The sequence below is a fragment of the Varroa jacobsoni genome, unplaced genomic scaffold (assembly GCF_002532875.2).
Source record: "Varroa jacobsoni isolate VJ856 unplaced genomic scaffold, vjacob_1.0 scaffold_403, whole genome shotgun sequence".
NCBI classification, from domain to species: domain Eukaryota; kingdom Metazoa; phylum Arthropoda; class Arachnida; order Mesostigmata; family Varroidae; genus Varroa; species Varroa jacobsoni.
In genome coordinates this window covers 9,713-25,105 of record NW_019213305.1, presented here as the reverse complement: position 1 = coordinate 25,105, position 15,393 = coordinate 9,713, and the positions used below count along the sequence as shown (strand labels likewise).

Sequence of the window (15,393 nt, the reverse complement as noted above, 5' to 3'; positions counted from 1 at the left end):
TTTGCCCTAACATTTCGTCCGGAGTAGCTCGAATCGAAGCCCCGTTGTCGTTTAGCCGAAACGATGCCAACGGCAGCTTGACGCTGAGCTCTACTAGCTAACAGAGGGACAACGCCGATGAACAGTCCCTTGGGCGTGCGCACCCGACGGCGGTCGCAGCCCGAATGCAGGTGTTACTCTGGCGTGCAAACTGCCGGCTCGACGCGACCCTCTCCGAATCCAGACGGCGCTGTTGGAGTCAGCGCCACTTCACTATTGGTTAAATGACTGGAAAGGGCCCGATTGACCCTCGCTCGTGAGGGATAGTCGTTCGAGCAGCTGATTGGCGAGGCCAGTTGCAAAGATGTTCTTGTAGAGTGGAGCTGCGAAGTGAAAATAAGGCTAAATCGTCGCGTCGAGCGTAGCCAAGACGCCCAAGCAAGCCGGCAAAGCCAATCCAAATCTAGCTTTAATTATTGCCAACTTACCAGTGTGTAGTGCGCGTAGCTTGGATCTATCCGAAAATTATAACAAAGTCCAACGATATTTTGTAGCAGCACCCGTGAAAGAAGCAGAACTGTGATGCTCGTTTAGGATACCCCACGACAGTCCACAGCCCCACAACGTGTCCGACGGAGCAACCAAAAAACATCCTACGAAGAGTGAACAGCATCGTGTCACTTCATCTACAAAAATCCATCGCGTGTAAAAACACCAGCCGTAACACTGGAGGAACGAAAGGCCCACGAGAGGCACGGAAAGCCACTAGGTCGACGCTTGTTCACGATATCGGCTTTTGGTGACGTCTCCATAATATAAAATTGTATCGACCAACTACTGCAAGACGCTGCTGTAAAAATCGGCCGCGACTCTACTACTGCTCAATAAAAGCAGTTGATTTGTGCCTTCATCCGTCCCCAGGCGTCGATTTCGCCTCCCCGGCGGAGACGAGATACCTAAAAAGCAAGATCTTTTTGTTCGTGACTTCGCCTTTACTGGATTATACCATACTATCACATCATACCTTCAGACATGGGACAGATCGTCAGAAACGTGAGTGTCTTTGCGTTTTGTAATAGTGTTTATTTCGGGTGTTATCTTTTTCTCTTGTCTCACTATTGGTTCGTTCTCAACTGAGTGAAAAGTCCGGATTATTGTATACGTATATACAGAGAAAGCATAATAGAACAAACGACTTAATTCAATGGATAATATACGAAGGGGCAGGGACCACTCTGAAGTTTCGCTTTGGTGGTCAAACGGCGACGTTGGCCAACGCGATAATCCATTTTGTTCTATTTAGCTAAGCTGGTTACTGTTTCACTCGTTGGAGTGATTACGAATCGTGTTTGTTATATTACTTTATGTTACATACTAATGCCAGCGCCGCCGTTATTATGGTGTCGATCTGAGAGGCGAATTGTCACGCAGCTGACGATCAAACGAGTGAATTTTGTATTTTATATTTCGATTGCAATTTCTCTTTCAGTCACCTTGACATATATGAACATTTCTCTAGGAAGTCTCTTACCTAGAGACTACCAACTTGGTCTGTGTTCGATTATGTATTTTATGCGCGAACATAGTTACCGACTGCTAACTTCAGTGGCAGCATCTTCAAGCATCTTTGCTGCCTGGCTGAAAGCTAGTTCAACCGTTCCGTTTCGTCTCGCACCGCCTCGCCTGGTCCATCTAATCTGCCAGTTCTGACGATCGAACGTCGTTCGATTTGGCTATGATGGTTATTTCGTGTCAACCGATTGGTGTCTAACGATTACAACGACTGTGGCTGCTGTTGTAGCTGCAGCTGACTGTCACTATGCCACTATTAGAGCTACTGATATCATTAAAAATAACACTGATACTTTTACCGATGTTGATCGTACCTGACTAGCTTATAGTAAACACAGCTCGTTAACAGCGTGCAGGATACTTTTACTTTATCAACGTACATACAACGATGAGTGTGTGGTACCGGCATTTAGAAGCTCGTCGCTTGCTTGTCTTAGCAACTGCCAGCCGTTGGTTATTGTCGCAGCTGCCGTACCAATCGAAGCTGTTTGCTTCTAGTGCAGCCGAAGTGTTCGCCGGTATTCTGACCTTGGCAACCGGCGACCGCTGCTCACTGTCCAGCAAACAGCTACCGCAAAAGCAACGCCAATGGCAGCAGCCCCACAAACAATCAAAGAAAAAACAGCAAGAGCACCAGCAGCGATGAACTCGTTCCAGGCCGGACGGTTAACTAGCCGTGATTCTACTTAATAAATATATTTGAGTTATCCACATCTGCCGTGCAAGCTAATTGTTTCTATATGCTGCTAGTCAAAACACTCGAAGCGTTCAGTGAAACTGTTCGATACGTATCATGCTTACGCTGTTCTTGCCATGGCTGGCGATGATGGCGGAGACACTATAATTCGTAACGATGCTATTGGTATCGGTTATAGGACACACTTCGGCAGTTATGCCGCAGACAGACGCAGGTGTATATATATATGTCTATATAAAATACGTGACGTTGCCTGCATTGTTTTTCGAGATCAGTGTCTCTGCCTTGTGGGTGTCTCATGTTTTATACTTGAAAACGATTTCCGTCAGCGTTCAACCCGCTGTCAAGAACCGCACATCAAAAAAACCGCATGACAGACAGAAAAGGAATGTAGGAATGGGTATTTATATAAAATCGCGAGCGGTATTAGTCTTCCCTTAAAGTGTGAAGGATTCGCAATGATCTGCCAGTGTTATTGGCTCTTTTTTTTTTTTTCTATACTTAGTCGTCCAAATTGAATTTTTAATGACATCCACTCAGTAGTTAGCGTTCGGTAGGTGCCAATATCGCTGTTATTTGTGCTACTCTAAAATTTGAACTTTGCCTAGACTAGCTAATTAAACCAATTTATTCCTAAAGAAAAGTCAACAGCATCAATAGATGTTGTTACCATGCGATTGTTGCACGCCATAGCTCTGTCAATTGTTTGTATTTTGCTATTTACTGTGGCGTTCGGCAACGTCCAGCTCATGTCATGAGCAGCGAATCCAACAAAGAGTTTGTAGTAGAAGCAAATAATCGCCGAGCATGACTATCTTTACCTACGTTCATTATTACCGCTATTAGTACCAATGGAACAGCAAATAGCTGGCCGCTTCTTCGCATGGTGCCAATTAAATCTAGGTAACAATTTGTTAAGCGCGAGATCAGTTTTCTTAAATCTTCCGCCAATAGCTTTCCTGTCGCTATACGTCCATTCGTTGCTTTCTTTCCATCGTTAGTACTTGTTATTTGGACGGGCGTCGTGGAGCTTTTCGACGCTACACCAGCGAGCTTCGAGCAGTTGTTTGCTCCGGCTTCCTGCTTGTTTGGGGTCGAGTAAACTGGGGTTGACTCCTGGCCGGGCGGCTCTGATATTGCGGAAACTTGCATCAGCGTTCAGTGGCGCCATCTGGTGGATAAGACGGTAAGTCAACGGGCCCGTCTCCTTTCAGTTCAGGGCCCTATGTCCAATCTAACCCCTCAAAGCCTGCAGCCGGCGCTCCACACACATCAAAACCTTGCTTGATGCTGAGATGAGCTTGGTGTTGCCCTGTGCCGGCACCCTATACCGGTCCTTTCTCCTTCATTCGCCCCTTCTATCCCCCGAAGAAGGGGATCTATATCCCCATCACCGCCACCTCTCGCTCGACGGACCGAAGAAGCCTCACTGTATCATGATACAACCGCTACATTGTGCATACTTCTATGGAGCAGAACTGTGGCGTCTAGACCTAGAAACTAGGAGACGTGAAAGAGAAGCTCGTTCAGTGCTGCGTTTTTATGCATACGTGGCTTGCTCGTACATTGTGCAAAGATAGAAATACAATAATATGAACTGGCGTTTGAAGGAATGGCCTTAGCCGTTTCGCAAGAGTCGGTTCTTCAATCCAGTTCTCATTGGCTATACTGTTATTGTTGTTGTTTCCGGTCCGTCTGTGAGCAATAGACAGCAGACGCCTCTGTTATTGTTATTATTACTACAGTTCATAGTGGGCAACGGTGATTTGTCAGTATTTCACATTGCCTACGCGCAGGGGCTGCAGTCATCACACATTGCGGTTAGTCAATGCTGCATTGTTGGCGGCGTCAACTGGGACGGTGATGACTGCGTTGACGCAGCAAATATTGTTTCGGTGTGTTGTTGGCTTATCTTCCTCCTCACACCACTTCGATATGGTACAGTTGAATATTATTATCAATTGCTTACAGTCTGCACATGTTTGGCTTGCGTTTCTCGTACTTTACCATCCGTCCACACTTGACACGTATCGTATAACATATTGTTAGTGTTAATAATCTAGAATTTGCGTTCATATCGTCAGCGTCATCATCAGCGCCGTCGCTCCCGTTGGCGTCAGAAGCACCAAGTTGTCAAGTTGATTGTTATCATTTTAATTATCGTGGGCTGCAGTAATACATTACTATTGCTGGCGTACGTAGACAGATATATATATATATCTAGCACTTGCTAAAGCGAAGTGCACATATACTGTTTCTATAGACGAAGTGTCGGTCTGTATCTATGAGTATGATAAATTCCTTGCTATATCTTTCTCTGTGGCGCGCAAACACTCTTAGTATCCGCTCGTCTTAGTCTCACTGTTACGCGATGGATCGAGCTGACGAAACGTTGCCGGCATACGCAACTATACAAACATATACAGACGAAATACGGTATGCATCACAAGCAGGCCGTCGTGTCTTTCCTATTCTCTAAATCAAATGCTGTTGCTGCTGTAGTGGCTGTCTGTTGCTGTTCAACTGTTGCCTGCGGTACGTGCGCGAAGCTCAGCCACTCCTCGTCAGCTGGTTCCTTGGCTGATTCCAATCTGTCATCGGGGTCGCACAGACTGACGTATTGACTTCGTCGAACCGTATTCGACTGTCCTGTTATTAGTATCGTCCTCCTAGGCGGCGCTAGCCTGATCATTCCGCAGCAGCTAGTACGAGTAGCTAGTTAGTTAGGCTAAAAACGAACCGATCTATTTTTTCGAACGGCTGAACTGAGCTCACGCGCGTCGACAGAGAAGCCGTTCGCTGTGTTGTACCTGGGTTGGTTGCGCAAATGCAAAAAAGATATCTTTGGCCGCCACAGTACCGTAGCAACGGTCTGAAATGGCAAAATGACGCTGCCTGATGCTGTCGTCCGCGCTGCTGGCGCTTTTCGTTAAGCAGCGAGAAATTGCAAGTACAGGGAGAAACTCTGCTCAGCCCAAATGTAGCGTAGCAGGCGCAAACGCAAAACGCGAGCTGGCTGCTAGTTCGTGATCGACGCCCACCGACTGACGGGATGGCTTGTTTATTAGACAAGGAGTCGAAGCGACGCGTCGTTCTGTAGCTGCCAGATTACTACTGCTGCTGCTGCTGCTGTTGTCACTGTTGCTGCTGGTCTAGCTCAGCAGCGGCGGCTGCAGTCAGCTAATTAATTGGTCCTCTTCATTTCGTTTATGGTAACGGCGATCAGTTCGACTGACGGAATGTTATCGCTGCCAGACTAGCTACAAGTAGCAATAATTCTTGCGCTCATTGTTGTCGTGGTTGTTGTTATTATTACATTAAACTTTTGGAGTGTTGTAATTAGCGTCACGACCCCGTTTTCTCCGCCAACGCCGAAACCGCACTCACTATCGGACCAATCGCTACCGCTTGCTGTTGTAGTCATAGTGGGCAATGAAGACCTGTTTTGCGATGTCTGCCTAAAAATTCAAGACTCTGGCAGTTTGGTAGTCAACCTAGGTAGGTAAGTTCGCTGCGTGCGATAAGGGAAATTAGTAACTGTTCGACTCGTTAGGACTACGTTTTGCGGCAGTCACACGCACATACATTCACGTGCAGCCACTTCGGCACACGATGGCACGCACTGGCCAGTTAGTGCCATGTTTGTTAGCGGCAGCCATGGTACTCGCTACGATAATCGTGATAGTGCCGGCGGCAGACCTATGTTTGTAAAACTCATCTAGATATTAGCACTTAGGGGTCTACTTCCGTTTCCGATCAGCAGTTGCGTAACAGTTATCAAAATCGACACATGTGCGGACACGTAGACACAGGTTATCAACGAGCGCGGCGCATTTTGTCTGCGTACTTCTTGTAGGGTTGTGAATAAGGCGCTTTTACGTCTGAATAAAGGAACATTGTTGTACATATAACTCTGCATACGACTATTTGTTTGATACTTTTAACATTGCATTTACACGAATACTTTGTATCTAAATAAAACGTGTCGACCGAAAAGTCCGTGCTGAAGAAATGGCCGATTTACGAGAGAGCGCGAACATTCTGCACATCAAAGAGACTAAGCGTATTAAGGCTTAAATTTAAGATTTCATTTGCAATAATTAATAGGTTTTTTGCCTCTTGATGACTGCCGTTGCTGTTCTAAAATTGCGCAGAACTGTTGTAGAAGAGCAGTGCTGACTGTCTGAGCTGCTGATGTTGATACTGCGGCTTTTGCCGCGTTTAATGCTTTGTTGTTATTGTCCAAGCTGAATTTTATGTACACCTTGCCAGGCAGGAGTAAACTGGCAGCTGAGCCATTGCCAACTATGGCTAACTGGCCTGCGTCAGTTGGCCTGATTACCGTCACCAGCAACACCAACAAAACAAGCACTAAGTACCTGTAAACAATTAACGGCTAGTTAACCCCATAATGAGTATGACAATGATCGGTATGAACAACAACAATGACGGCAGCAGTGTCCTAAACACTGGTAGCACCACCGCTTAGCGTTTGTCTATCTGGTCAATAGCGTGTAGTGTTTCTTTGTTCCTCGCTGCTACTGGCGTCGCCGATGCCTCTGCTTCATCGCCGCGTACGGCGGCAAACGGTTAACGTAAAATTACGTGGAAATAACCCGGTGTTAATTCAGCAGCAACGACAGGCCACCACGATGAACGCCCGCCGTAGCCGAGTTACTCAACTAATCGTTGTTAGTAATGCGTTGTTGATTCCAACTTTAATGTGATCCCGCTCTCGTCGAATTGCCGAAAGGTAGAAAAAAAAACAGCAACAGTTTACCGCTGCCTATTACTACTGGTCCTTTCTCGTTATTGCAGCTCGGTCATTAACCACCACAGCAGCTGTCACTGTTACCGCAGCAACCACAGTCTATGGCCTCGCTGGCGCTAACGTAGCCGCGCCCACTGGGACTGGCATGTTGGTGGTGATAAATAGCCTTTGTTCGTTTATTAGCTAGCTAGAGTTGATTTGCAGGTCGTCATGTATAGTGGCTGGCAGCAAAAAACCTGATCCTCTTCTGGACATGCGTGCGAGTATGCGTGTGTCAACATCTACCAGTGGAACGACTATTGCACTTCCGCGTTCGCAAAAAACGTCCGAGTCCTCTCTGTCGGCCGCTACCTTAGCCACTGCTGCGCGTTGCTCGTGCATCCGGCACGTTGTTCCGTACTTGGTGTATTGATGCCTTCTCCCCGGTGGCCACCGATCTGACTGTTCTGGATCGACGGGGTAACTTTGGCCAAAGGCTTGTCGCCGGCGCTGAATATCTGACGGTTTACCCTGTTGCCTATGAAAGCGCGCACATCTTTTCTCGGCCTGCCACAACCGTTACGGCTCACGCTCCTCTTTGTGTGGCCGCCACACCATTTGTTGTTACCCCCTGACGATCTCCGTCGTTGTTTCTTTTTAAACTTTAAAAGTGAACTTGGACCGTTCTGCTGTCATCAGCTTTTCTTTGCATTCAAGTGCCAGTCAGTTTGGCTCTCTGTACTGACTGAACGGCCGTGACGCGAACGACGACGACAAAGGCGATGGCGCCGCCAACTGCTACTGCTACCGCCAACGCTGCTGATAGGCAATCGTCAATCTCGTCTCATTTTGCTCTTGAAATCTTTTTTTTGAAGGGGCGACCGGCAGCCTGCCAACCAAAAACAGGAAAGCATCAAAGTAGCTAGCCGCTAGCGAAAGCCGACATCACTGCGGATGCTGCTGCAGCAGCAGTAAAAGCAGTTAGTGTATTTTTATCCAGGATAATGTATATATATATATATATATATATATATATATATGGCAGCGCTGTGCTATAATGAAGCATAGGTACCTAGACGCCCGCTTACTCACTTGTCTGCTTTTGAGTACTGCCGCATCAGCCGCAGCGGCGCATGGCTTCTGTTGCCAACAATAGTTCACGAGTCGAGGACAACCATAAAGCACCAGTTCACCAAAGTCAAGTTGAAGGCCGACGGCTATAACAGGCAGCTGTGGATAAGACTGCAGAAGCAACACTGAAACACGTAGTAAGAGCCTTCATGACGTTTAGGACAGCACGTTTAGACAGAAGGACTGAGGGAGCCGAAGAGGCAAGGAAGCCTTCCATGTGGTAGTGGTGTAATCTTGTAATGGTAGCGGTACAAGTACTATATAATAAATAAAAGGCTCTTTGTTGTCGTCGTCGTCGTCATTGTTGCTGCTGCCGCTGCAGAAGAGCAAAGAACGACGGCAAAGATCAGTTAATGCTCGTATGACGTATTGCCGACAGAAAGCGAATTCAGAGGTGTACTCAGGCGTCGAGAGCGACAGGTCCCCAAAGCGCAAACGCGAGCAGCAAGATATTGACGGTCTTTTGCACGTTACTGTCGGTGCGTTCACCAAAGGCGAAAGTCGCCGGCACTGACGACGCCCATTAAGAACAATACTAATAGAAAAACAACAGCTGAACAATCACAGGAGCGTATTAGCATTTTATGCGGATCAATTGCGCCATTATACAGTAAGTAATATACGCAAAGTCGACACGCGCCTGCATTATGGAGAAATCTTGCTGGTTGCAAAAGCTAGTCGAATCTGTACTACGATATAATACATCACTCTGAGTGGTAAGACGTGCTCAAAATTGCTTCTGCTGCTATCGTTGCCGTGATTGAGTGTTGATGCCCTAAAGGGCCTCGTAGCGACATTGCAGTGGTTGATGCCACTAATGGAAGCCGGAACCGTGCTGGCAGCGGCGGCAGGGTTGTTATCTCCTTTACCCTCAAACAAGTCCTATGTTCGTAGAGGTGGAGATGTCTACTATGATGATGGTGATCAGGACAATCCTACTGCTTGGGATGATTATGTATTTTAATTGTAGCAATACCTTTAGTGACGCCTTTTACTGATGACAATGCCAAAGCGGTGATGTGTGCTGTGACGAACGCGACTGCTGTTAGTGCTGATGGAAGCAGCCGTCGTTGTGACTTTCTCGAGCCGTGGAGGAACACCACGACCCTGACGTAAGCTTCCATAGCGAGCACAACACATTCGCAGTCGTCCCCTGATCATGATCTTAATATTGATAATGGCTGTAGTGTTGTCTAACAAATCGACAGACAAGCATCTAAGGCTTTAGTTGGTCTGCTACTGCTGCTGTTGTCTGCATTGGCCTCTACCGTAACAGCGAGAAAACTGCCAGCAACGAGCGGCATGCAGCGGCAGCTGCTATGGCAGTTCGCTATTATATGCCGCCGCCGCCGCCGCCGCCGCTAGCGAAATCGACGTCAAATATGAAGCAGCTCACATTCCGAGCACGATATTCGCAATTACAGGCTACTGCTGGTGCTGCTGTTACAAACTTGTTTGCCTTTATCGTTTCGATGTTGTCTCTTTTCAGCTTCCGAAACACGCACGCGTACAAACCAGTGATGCCTCCTCCAAAGCATCTGGATGACCTGGCCACTGATAGATGTCCAGCTGGTCGGCTGTTTCCATCAACAGTCTGCTATATATATATATATATATATATATATATATATATATATATATGTAAAACTTCTTCACTCAAGCGCCTGTTGGTGTAGGTTAGCTAGCGGGAGTATTAACCCTGTTGATCTCCGGAACAGCAAATGGGTCGGCACTCGTTGATGCCGTCTGGCCATCAGCCCCGTGGACAACGTTGCAGAATTGAGAAAGTAGCATAGACTTCTGACAGGAGATGGCCGCAGCACGAGGGCTGTGGTAGTGGTACTGTTGTGGCACGTTACTGCTGTCTGCAGCGGCGGCGCCACCGGCATTGTTTCTTCTTTCGAGGTGGACTCATGTTCCGCTGTTATCGTTGATAATCGTCATGGATCTACCATACATTAATCGACATGACACGATGGACGACGTCGATATGGGTAAAGTGCGGGCGAGAGTGAGAGGCGTGCTATAAAGCGAAAGGTCGCGTGGCGTACGATCGCGCAGTGTCGACCGCTCTCTAAAAATAAGAAGAGGCAGCAGCAGCAGCAACCACCCATTCACTTCGTTTCGCTCCCTTTCTTTCGATCGAACACGACTGGCAGCCGTGCATCTGCAGACAGCAAACGTGGCCTGGTCGGTCGGACAGAACAGGTCGAGAGCGTGCCTGCAAACCTGCCGCTAGCACGATCATCAGCAGGGTGGCGACTTTCGCATCTTAGTCGCAGAAAAATAGCAAAGTCCATCGAAGTAATAGCAGGTCATGTCTGAATGCGGGGTATAGTAGCGGTGTGTCCAGTGCGGGAATACTATTTGCGGTCTAAGTGAATGCAATGGTTGTAGTTCGGTAGTTATTTGTTTAATCAGTCAGTCGCCTTAATTACTGGTGAAGACAGGTTCTTGCAGTGAATCTAAGAGAGTAGGATTGAGTTGTTGTCAACTCGCTTTCGAAAGGTGCTCCTTTTTCATTAGACTTTTGCCGTCGAACGTCGTTAGTGGTGGACCATTATACAGTATAGTGAGAGCGTGCTCGGTAACGATAACGCTGACGCTGATTCTGATGTCAATGCTGTAAGAGTAGTGCCTGCGGCTTATCTACCATGATACCGTAAGCGTGTAATTCGCTCTGTTGACTTATCCACGATTTTATACTGCACCCCTGCGTAATGTTGCTATACGTTCGGCAAACAGAAAGCAGCATAAATCGAGTGGTCCTCTATCGCCCATGTAGACGAGCGAACAACCAAACGAGAAATAGAACCAAATTTATCGTCAGCTGTTCTCGCCAGGCGGCGGAGTACAGAATACAGCATGGGACATAAAACTGCTGCTACTACTACTGCTACTACTACTACTACTGCTACTACTGCTACTGCTACTACTGCTACTGCCACTACTACTACTGCTGCTGCTGCTGCTGCTGCTCCTGCTGCTAAGGTCGCGAATAGGCGAACGGTTATTATATAGGGCATTGTCGCGTGCTAGTCGTCAAACTGGTTATCGGAAGTGTCAGATAAGAAAAAAACAAAGGCTAGCCAAAAAATATGCCGGTGTGCAAAAGAAGTCGTCGCTCTGCCCTGCTGGGAGCAAATACGATCTGGTTTAGTAGGGATGTATGTTTGGCGCTTAAGCGCTGAATACGTTGTATTGTCATTATCTATATATATATATATATATATATATATCTGTGTGTGTGTGTTGCACTATGATGCAAAATGAAATGTTTCCTTTCTGCGTCATATAGCTTCCAGGTATTATGATACCCAGTGGACTGGCTGTTCAATAACCGTGAATTTGTTTCTCTATCATAATAGTGAAGCTAACAAAGATATTTATTCTTCATGTTTATTATGTCTCCATTATAGACTCAACTCTACATAGAAGGTGTGACGGGGGCGGGTCAATTTTATACTGGCGTCTACCAAGATCGCGTCCTGAACCATGTTAATCAGTTGATGGCGTACCATCCGCAGTATCAGGAGCCGTTCTCGCAAACGCAGGAATTTGTAATGCAGGGTGATGGTCCTCTTCCATATGACCAGCGACATTTCATCGCACTGATGGCCGCTTCAAGGCACCAGTGCACGTATCTTGCCGAAGTTGAGACGCAGGAGTTCCTGTCATGCGGCGGCGACAAGGCCTGGCTGCAAGGTTTACAATTCGCACCCAAGAAGATCCGCGACTTAGACGACATCAACCAGATGCTTGCCCACCGACCGTGGATGATCACAAAAAACCATATCCTTCGGTTAGTAACTGGCCAGGACAGCTGGTCGCTGGCCGAAGTGGTTCATGCCATCACGATTTTGGCGCATTTCCATGCGTTGTCCAGTTTTGTATTCGGCTGCGGAATCTCGCAACAACAGCTGCAGCAGCAGCAGCAGCAGCAGCAGCAGCAGCAACAACAACAGCAACAACAACAACAACAGACGTCGAACGGGCTACGCCTAAACTCGTCACGAGAGTCGCTCAAATCTGGCGGGTCGAGTCCAGTGCTGTCAGGCAGTCCGAACGCGAGTCCGTCGCACCAAGGGTCGCCGATCGCAGGAGGCGAAGTTGAAAACCTCATGCGCAAAATGCGAACCATTTCAGAATCAAAGTCATCGCAGGACATCACCTGTGAGGAGCTCGCTCGTCGATTTGAAAGCGAGGCTACGGAAAGTGCTTCCATCTCGACAATACACAATGCCAGCTACTCTAACGGGCAGACCGGCAATACTGGATACCCTGTTCGGGACAACGATCTGTCTCGGTTCGTGCTCGACCCGTCCTTCAGTTATCAGGACTTCACCAAGCGAGGCGAGGCTCCCGAAATTCCGACGTTCCGTATCCAAGACTATTCATGGGACGACCACGGATACTCGCTTGTCAATCGACTTTACAACGATGTCGGCAAACTTCTCGATAAGAAGTTCAAAATCGCGTACAACATGACATATTACACGTGAGTACAATCTTTTTCATTTATTTCTAGTACGCACTGGGATTTTATTGCCAAACTGTTCAATAGCTCCGACTTTGGGTGGTGAACAGCGTTTACGCTAACCATTGTATGTCCTCATGAGTCATGCATAACTAGTCATGTATCAAGCTAATATCGATTATATTACCTCACTTTCATACCAATCGCTATCACAGTTCATTCAATTTATTTAAAACACAGCGGAAATAAGTTTAACCTATAAAACGTTTTCTTGTTCACTTTCTTTGCTTAGTATGGGCGGGAAGTTAAACGTTGACACGACGATGTTTCGACGTGCCGTGTGGAATTACATTCACTGTCTGTTCGGTATTCGGCACGACGACTACGATTATCGGGAGGTGAACGAGCTGCTCGATCGCAACCTGAAGCAGTACATTAAGGCTGTTTGCTGTTACCCGGAACGGGTGTCGAAGCAGCACTACGATAGTGTGATGCGCGAATTTAAATACTCGGAGAAGGTGCATGTAACATTAATGATCCTTGAGGCTCGCATGCAGGCCGAGCTGCTGTACGCCCTACGGGCGCTCATGCGACACACGACCTAGACGACAAGTGGTAGCAGCTCAGTCGAGTCAAACAGAACAGCGCAACGCAACAATTTATCCGAATACGAATTCAAATACGGATTCGAAAACAAAACAAAAAACACATTATGAGAGCACGTCCCCTCGTTCCGTTCTTATTTCGTCCTTTTGAACTTGGGCAACAACAACAACAACAACAACAACAGCAACGTCAACATCAACAACAATATACTACAGCAAGAACTCGAGTGATCGTATGTCCACATCTAGATACAGGAGGATATTGAGTCCTCCATTTATTACTAATTTTGATCAATCTTGGAAACAATTATTGAGTTGCTTAGATTCACCGGCCGGTCTCCCAGACGATATTCCCCACCCCATGACCCATAACCCTGTTAGCCTTGCTCTAAACCATCAGGACAGTGTCCCTTTATCCCAGAGAGCAAAACAAACATGTCTGTGTGTGCGAGACAACCGAGAGATTAGTAAAGCGTTAGAGCAAGTAAAGGTGGAAAAGAAATCGATAGATTTATTATCGTTTAACAGAGCGGATCTGAAAAATATGCTTATTGTAAATTATGCAGTACGCATATTAGATATAGTATATGCTCGGCTTTGTTTCTGCTTACTTAGTTTTTTTTTGGAATTCCCGTACCGTAAAACAGGAACAATGGCTATCGTTGGTCCATTACGCTCCTATAATTATATTATTAGTCTATCGATTAAAATGAGTATCGTACTGTGATGGGATAGCTTGGGAAGCTTACTTGAGTCGATGCAAAAGTTGTTTTGTTTCATGACAAAACAAGAAAAGCCCAGATCATCACCAACTAGTTAAGCAGTTGAAATGTACCGACGACCGACTGTTGACGAAAGAACCGAAGATCATGCTTGATAAAATAAAGTTGGAGATGTTGATGGTGATGTCGACAATAATGAAAGGTGAAATTTACAATGATCTCCTTGGTGGTTCTCTCTGGTGATTGATGATCGATAGCGGGGTGTGTATCTATATGTATACGTAGCAATTGTATCAAAGATATTGACGATTTCATGATCAACCAACCCACTGCTTGTTGTACGCGTCTATCGACCGATGAGCCGCCCTTTTGCCGCCTTACGTACGTTTTTCCGCCCTTTTCTTTACTTCCTACTAGGTCTACTGTTCGATGCGTCTTCGTCTTCCCGACTCAATTCGGACCTATTAACGGCCTCAACAACACATAATCAAGGGCAGAACATTCGTAGTGATTGTAGTTGTAAGGCTATAATAGGCTGTGCACGTACGCAAATCAGGCGCTTATAAGCTTGTTGTGGGTCGTTGGTTCTTCCTCAATACATGATAGTATATATCTCATTTCTTCATGGCCCGATACACCCCCCGCTCGATATCTGTGATCGATCCCTAGCGCATGCGCAGCTATCGGCCGCCGGGGAGCTGGACTCTCCCCTATTTCCTCAAGAACTAGACATGATAGAACAATATAATTTATAATAATAATAATAACATCCGTCGCCGAGTAAAGTTGAAAAAAAAATGAAATATTGGACTCCAAGCTTTTCTTTTTCACATTCAAGTTGCAGTGAACCAACACCAATAAGCATAGCAACAACAACTTATTACAACAACAGGTTAGAAAAGCAACAATGACTACAACAACAGCAACAACAATAGAAATAACAGCATATACAAGCATCTAGTAATTCTTCGATATCCGTCACTAAACGCGTTCGATAATGACCGGTTGGATACAAAGTCGATAGGAAAAAATGTGATTTTGTTACTAGTTCGTTGTTTGCATCACTTATATTTTCTACTTATCCTTTGAGCTCTCGCCAAGATAAATGGCAACACCGGAGCAGTTGAGAAACAGAGACGAATTTCAGCGATAACAACAGCAGGGAAAACGTACGGCTTAAGCAAAAAAGGTGTGTTTTTGCCGCTATAAACAGATAAATTGTCTCTCTGTTAATGAACAAGTACTATCGCGTGGCGCTCCGATTGCTGGTGACATCCAGCCTGTCTGTGAGAGAACGACATTATTGAAAGAAAGCCAATAAATGCAAAACGTGGAGCAGGTAAACGATTATGATAATGATGATGATTATGGTGGTGATGATTACGATGACCATGAAAACACGGTGTGTTTTTTGCTAGTTGTTTTCGCGCTTTTCTACTCCATATCTATATACAATATAT

The 15,393-nt window shown here is 46.3% G+C and overlaps 1 protein-coding gene across 3 annotated transcripts; it reads left to right on the top strand.

Annotated features, from left to right (window-relative positions):
• Positions 1–338: 338 nt before the first annotated feature.
• Sesn (Sestrin) lies at positions 339–15,331 on the top strand. 3 transcript variants are annotated; one of them, XM_022832629.2, is made up of 3 exons: positions 339–1,032; positions 11,549–12,627; positions 12,899–15,331. In XM_022832629.2, the coding sequence occupies exons 1-3, from the start codon at positions 1,012–1,014 to the stop codon at positions 13,209–13,211; spliced, it is 1,413 nt and encodes a 470-aa protein (XP_022688364.1). In that variant the 5' UTR covers positions 339–1,011; the 3' UTR covers positions 13,212–15,331. The 3 variants fall into 3 exon arrangements, with proteins under 3 accessions (XP_022688364.1, XP_086824272.1, XP_022688363.1); XM_086968146.1 differs by lacking the exon at positions 339–1,032 and adding an exon at positions 10,168–11,120; XM_022832628.2 differs by lacking the exon at positions 339–1,032 and adding an exon at positions 10,171–11,296.
• Positions 15,332–15,393: the final 62 nt, after the last annotated feature.